At 40.0% G+C, this 6,931-nt stretch overlaps 1 protein-coding gene across 1 annotated transcript; it reads right to left on the reverse strand.

Annotated features, from left to right (window-relative positions):
* Positions 7-4,325, reverse strand: LOC109839043 (homeobox protein BEL1 homolog). The gene is given in 7 exon segments (XM_020407473.1): positions 7-721; positions 900-960; positions 2,165-2,431; positions 2,433-2,503; positions 2,545-2,594; positions 3,135-3,669; positions 3,765-4,325. Coding segments are annotated over 6 exon segments (1,533 nt in total). The 5' UTR covers positions 3,643-3,669; positions 3,765-4,325; the 3' UTR covers positions 7-145.

Consider the following 6,931-nt stretch of genomic DNA (forward strand, 5'->3'; position numbering starts at 1 on the left):
TAACAATGCACCATAAACAACTACCTACCTACTACTCATCCTACCAGCAAATAAGCTGTACACATCTCTAGCTATTCTTAAAATCCAGTCACCACACTTCAAATTTTTTGGGCAAGAAACAAAAAGAAAAAAAAACAGTATTCTTTTAGCCAGCGAAATCATGCAGCATTTGGGCCTCCATCAGATTCCGATAGCGCAAATTCTGCCCCTCTCCGTCCAAAATAGAGAACTGAACCGGCTGGCAATCTTCCATCTGTTCTCTTGAAAAGAACATAGTCTGCTGATTCGTCGGCGAGAACGAAAGGCTCATCCCTCCTCCGGTGTGCTGCTGCAGGCCCAAAGTCAAGGAAACCCCATTGCCAAAGTTCTGGCTGCTACTGGATTCATTATAAGCCGAAAAATCCAGATCAACTACACCCAAGTTCTCTGCCCTTGGAACTTGATGTTTGTTGATCATGGAGGTTAGCGAGTCTGAGTCGATGCGGGGGTGACTAGAAAAGGGCTTATGCTCATGGTCCTCATCAAGGGAGGAGATAGGGTTAGGGTTTTGGTTGGAGCGTAACAGTGTCGAGTTAGGCCGGCTGTTGTTGTCGTTGCTTTCGCATTCGGGTGTCCCTTGTGAGGAATGCTGGTTGTCCTGCTCTTTTGTTTCTTCCATGTACATTTCTTCTACCATTGGCTTCCAGAGCCTAACCCTGGCGTTAATGAACCAGTTGGAGACCTACGACACGGACAAGATTAAATTAATTAACTAACCGCATCAGTATTCATATGTTCCTGATATATAATTAATCAGAAGACTAATTTAAGAGTACAAGGGTGCAGTGCATGGGTATGTTCATCGAATATGTGATCACTTAATATAATGATTGAAAGAGACGTTTTGGATACAAACGCACCTGGCTCCTGGATAGTCCAGTTTGCCGTGCCAATATATGCTTATCCACGTCGCTGGGATACCTGTTTGAGTCAATTTTCATGTATAAGTCAAGCGATTATGGCTAGAAGAATTAAATAAATAAAAGGAAATTAGCAATTAATAAAAGGAAGCGAACCCTCTCTGCCTAATAAGAAAAATTCCTCAAAGACCTAAAATATGAGACCAATAGAGGGGACAAGTGATGTGTCTCCCTCCTATAGGATAATGAGTTGGCTATCATTAATGATGGTCAACTCATTATCCAATAGGATGGAGACACCTCACTTGTCCCCTCTATTGGTCTCATATTTTGAGTCCCTGTAGCAAAGCTCGCCTAATAATACTACATACAGGAGAATCGCTAGCTGTAACAAGAAATATGCTAATCGACCTAGCTCCAAGTTACGATACAGTTATCATGAACACAATGATATAACTAGCTCTGGTAACAATCAAGATATAAAACCACACTAACGTAGCATTAATTAATCAGCTAAAGATATCTTTTATGCAGTACTCTCAAGAGAAGCCTCTAACAGCGTTCATGCAAGTAAAACACTTGTTAATTTAACAGAAAGAGCTTTTTATATATAGCCCTTTTATTAAAAAAGTAAAGTAGAATAATACACAAGATGCTTACATATACATACGAGTAAAAATTACGTTTTCTTAGAAGTTGAACGGACTATTTCATCAGGGAAAGAAAAAAAGCGTACTAACCCTAGTCTTAGTTTATTGTTAAAACAAAATCACATAGTACTAGAGAACTGTAATAATTTAACATAATCAAGTTGGTAAGGCAGTAATTGACTCGGGTTAAATAGAAGAAAAAAAGGACAAAAGAAAACTCTATCGACAGTCGTGCATGTAACTGTGCATGTACCCAACTGTGTGTGATGAGACTTTGGCATGTTTCATACCAATCTTCGTTAATTTAAACCTAATAAATAATAAATTACCGCTAGCAGGAGCCACCGCAGCAACGTCATAAAATACATAGAATGGTGGCTCAGTGCCCAATGCTCCCACCATTGTATTCAACCTAGCTTACTGATCCCTAGAATTTGGATCATCTCCCACTACCAAAAAAATAGCGGAGAAACCACCGCTTTTAATTTAAGGACCCAGGACTCAGTTTCTTGTAATTAATTTATTTATTTGCATAAGAATTAAGCCAAAGAAATATTTCATTTAAAACAAAAATTGATAAACAAGTCTAAAAATAGAGAGATAGAGGGGAGTTACGGGTGAAGGAAATGCTCGAAGAGCCAAGCCCGAAGAATTGAAACAGAACGCTCAGGAAGTCCTCTCTGCGGCCTCCACGGATGGCTCTCCATAGCTCCACCCTGCTGAAGCGACTGCTGTTGCCTAATACGCTGATCGAGCAGCTTCAGCCTCGGCGTCTCCCCCTTGGTCGATCCGGGCACAACCGGATCCTTCTCCCCCATTGCCTTCTTCGTCGCCTGAATCTGGCTCACAATCCCATCCCGCAGGTACCTGAAGTGCCTCGACACCGGCCACAGTCTCAAATGTCGACACCACTGCCCGCATTTGATTGCAGTATCTCTTGTATCTCGTGTCAACCTACAAGTTACGGTAATAAACAAAGAAACAAAATGTTATACGTGTAGTGCTAGTATCGCAGCGTTTGTAGTGAGGCTTGCAGCGCTTAGAACTTTGTCGAACAAAAATAATGATGATAATAATCAGGAAATTAATTATACTTTTTTTTTTTTGGGGGGGGGGGGGGGGGGGGTGGGAAGAAATTAAGTTTGGTGGGTCCCACCTTAATAAGGGGGTGATGGAGGGCTGGTAGGGCTAAAGATAGATTATAGAGTGTAGGGTAGATAACCTAGGTAGGCAAGGAATAGAGGTTTCCGAAAGGTTAAAATGGGAAATGCCCTAAAATATCAATCTGTCCCGGCTGCCTGCTCAGTCCTAATCACTAATGGTAAGGTTAGCTGCCTGCCAAGTCACGGCCGCATATTGAACTTGAACCTCCAATCCTCATTATATCCTCCCAACGCAATCAATTGTAATTTTGGATTTTGAACCCTCCACGCACTTCTCCCCTGCTCACGCGGAGAAAACAACCACCCCCCCAAAAAAATAATAATAGTATCATATTTTCCAGGGCTTAAATCTACAAATTTCTTATTATGACGGAGGTTAGGGTGGGGGGGGGGTGGGGTGGGGTGGCAGGTTTAGGTTTTACCTCTTGCTAGGGCATAGAAAAGCAGCTTAGCTTTGAGCTTCTGAAGTTCCAGCGCATCCATGGAGAAAATAGAAGACTGATTCCTAGATGACGACTCTCCTTCTTTACTCTTCAACTTTCGCTCCCTCTGGTTATTGCTAACTCCTTCAAGGTTACAGAACTCGCTCAGTAGCTCCTGAGCAGGAATTAGGTACAAGGAGTTCTTCAACTGATACGTCTGATAAAACCTCGCATCCGTCATCGACATCTGCTGCTCCTGCTGATAGTTCTGTTGGTGACGTGGGAGGGATAACGACAGCCCTTGATTTTCAGCGAGCATTCGATTTTGCTGCTGCCATGGACTAGGATATTCCACGAAGTTGCCCTCGGCTTTGGGGATTCCTAGCATCTCCATCCCTGCCTGCAGCTCGAAGAGCCCGTGGTGGCCCGCATCGAAGCCCTGCAACGAAGGAGAGCTTTGAGCAGCAGAGGAGAAGCAGTTGAAGCCGTAGGCGCTCTCATGAGCCATTTTCCAATCGAGAAGGTACTCTACTCCCTGCGTGAAGCAGATCAAAGAAGAAGGTAATTAAGAGAGCGAAATAAGGAACGCGAGGAAGGAGGAGGATGCATGTGGGTGACCTAAGTAGGTACCTGCCAAATTTAGGAGGGGAAACGGGCTGATGCTATTTTAGGCGGAGGCTCTCTCTGATGCGATTCTTGAATCATGAGTAGGAGGTTGACTACGTCTTAGCTCAACGACAGCTAGCGAGAAGAAGAAAAAAAAAAAAAACACGAGCATCATACGATCTTCTATCTCCTGCACGGCTCAAACTCAAAGTGGAGTGGGAGTTTATAATAATTGAAACAAGGAAAAGGGATGGGGGTTGTGATGTGAGATTTGGCGCGAATCCCGAGCGGTTCTTAAAAAGTATTTTTCTTCGTTTTATCTTGGCTGGTTCGAGTAGAGCTTTTTTCCGGATGGGCTTCTTCTGTTGGGGGCTCTGTGCTGCTGGTGCTCTACTGCTGCAAACCTATGAGCTAGAGATCTAAGGATTTTTAGAGCGAGTGAGAGAGTATGAGAGAGAGAGGAGAAACAGAGAGAGGGGGAGGAATAGATGCGAGCAGGGAAATTTCCAAAATGGGGCTGCTGGCGCCGACTGAGGAGGGAGAGGTGGTCCACTGTTTCCAACTAAGTCCCATTAAAAAATCTCAAAGCAGGGGGAGGGCCAAGACAAGGGAGGGGACCACATCCCCGCTTTCATTTTCCTCTCCATTATTACTACATTTTCCCTCTCGGGTCCATTATTACTATATTTTCCCTCTCGGGTTGTTTTTATACATGGGTGGTGCTACAGGACCCAAAAACATGAGATCCTACATAATTAAGACACGTGAGGTGTCAGCTTCCTGTCGTATGATGTACTGTTTAACAGTGCATCATGGGACAGGGAGTCGACACCTCACGTGTCCCGTGTAGGGTACCATGTTTTTGGGTCAATAATTTTTCTGTATTCTTGTTGAGTGTAAAGAAGAGTATAAAGCCATAATGCAGTTTATAGCACGTCCATGAAAGAAAATATGGATTCTGATCCTCTCCACTACAAAAAAAATAGTGAAAGGACCACTACATAATCACAGCCATTGATTATCTAGTTGATGGTTATGATTTTTTCTTTTAGTGCAAATTAGGAATGAGTGCAATACACGGGGGTATGGTAAGTGTTAAATTTAGATTGTATCATAACCGCCTACTAAATAATCAACGCTTGAGATTAAAAGTAGTGGTCTCTCCACTACTTTTTTTTGTAGTGGAGAGGATCCAAATCCAGAAAATATATGTATTGAATTTTGACTCCTCTATTTCCATGATTAATTGACAAAAGATCAAAGCACATTGGAAATATAACTAAAGTTTTAAGATTTATTAGTACAACAGATTACATCCTTCAATGCTTAAACATGCTAATAGCCGTGTTTAGAAGGACATGCGTGCAAAATTATAAATGTATGGTTAGTTTTCTCCATCAATGCATTATCTTACTCCATTTTAATTTCTTTTTTCCACCAAAAAAATATAAACAAATAGGTGGGCCACTCATCATCCGGAAAAAGTTTTTTTTTTAATTTAAAGGACACAGGTGGGGCCTCTCACGCATTTTGCACTCCCTCCTACTCCTACTCCAACCCTCCTTATTCATATTATTATGCAAGTCATAATTAATTATAATATTAATATAACAAGTCTTAATCCAATCCCCACTCGTAACGTATAATTGATCTCATAATCGCATCCGGCCTCCGCTGTTCCCCTGTGGGATCAAACAAGCGAGTCACGCGTGTAGCGGTGATAACATATAATAACTACCACGTACGTACATTATATTTTAGACACGAATTATATATAAGAAATTTTCCCTCTCCGTGGCCGAAGGGAATTAATATTATAACAATAACAAGGGAGAAGGACAAAGAGAATTTTAGAGGCCTTACGAGGATTTTTGTCTAAAAATGCTACAAATTTCACCTTTTTGTTGATGGAAGGAGGCGTCCTCGTGCGAGGAGAGCGAAGAGGTGTTCATCGGCTGGAGGTAAGATTCAATGTGCCACGTACAGAAATTACAATGCTGGTGACTAGCCAGCCTCACGAGCTCATGCTGACTTCATGATCACATCTACTCGCTTATTATATACGTATTTAGTTTGTATTCTTATTATAATTACTATCCATATTAATTAATATTGTTGTTAATGTTGATGGTGTTGATATCGATCGATGCTGCCAAGCTTGGAGTTTTTTGCGGCCGTTTAAAGTTTCTCTAAAGATTATAAGATTTATTAGGTAGCAATTCTAATTTGCTTTTCATTAAACTTTGATTAAAATGAGCCTCTACAAATTATAATTGGTTCCTTTTTTATATGTGTTTATATAATTTGTAGCAATTGTTTAGTCTCAAATTCCTTGACAGAGATATATATCCACCCCTTCATTCTCAGCTTACAACACAATCTCGAAAAAGAAATCATGATCTTTGTGCGTGTATAAAAATCATAATGAACTTTTAAATTTAATTAATCTTCCAAGTAAATATAGTGAGATATTACTAAAAAATAAAGATGATGAGATTCATGCCTTTTGATGTGACTAGTTGATGTGTCTCATAACTAACTTATATTTTGATAGTTCATTGTGCTAAATGAGTGATCCCTCATACCCATTATTTCTAAATATAATGCATCTAAGCAGAGGAAAGAAAGATAGTCGATTATGAGAACAGTCCTTGGATAACATTGTCAAGTCTATATAATGTTTGTTAGTACCTTTGTTTTGATGATGATTTACAAACAATCCCTAACATCGTTTGTCTAGTGTTTGTATTTGTTTATTAGGTGTTCTAGACAAACATCGATGTTAGAGATTGGTTGGAATTGCGCTTACACGATCACATTCAATAGATGTTGGCGGAATACCGGAATGAAGCCAATGCAATTCAAAGTCAAGATCCGATCAAGCTTCATCCGCAACCAAGTTGAGCTTAACGAATATTTATAGCTTGGGTATATTAGTTTATGTTTATACTTTGTGTGTTGATACTTAGAGCTCAACACACAAATTGCTTTCGTTTTCATTGTTTTCGTTTTTAAGTTTAAATCGTATAAATATGAAACTAATAGTTATATACATATACATATATACTAGTTTTTTATTTATCGATTTTATTTTAAAATAATGTGTTTAGCCATATAAATATGAAACAAATGTATATAGTTATATTTACACAAATTGTTACATGTTTATACATGCTTACAATGATTTCATC

Source organism: Asparagus officinalis, chromosome 4 (genome assembly GCF_001876935.1).
Source record: "Asparagus officinalis chromosome 4, Aspof.V1, whole genome shotgun sequence".
Taxonomy (NCBI): Eukaryota; Viridiplantae; Streptophyta; class Magnoliopsida; order Asparagales; family Asparagaceae; genus Asparagus; species Asparagus officinalis.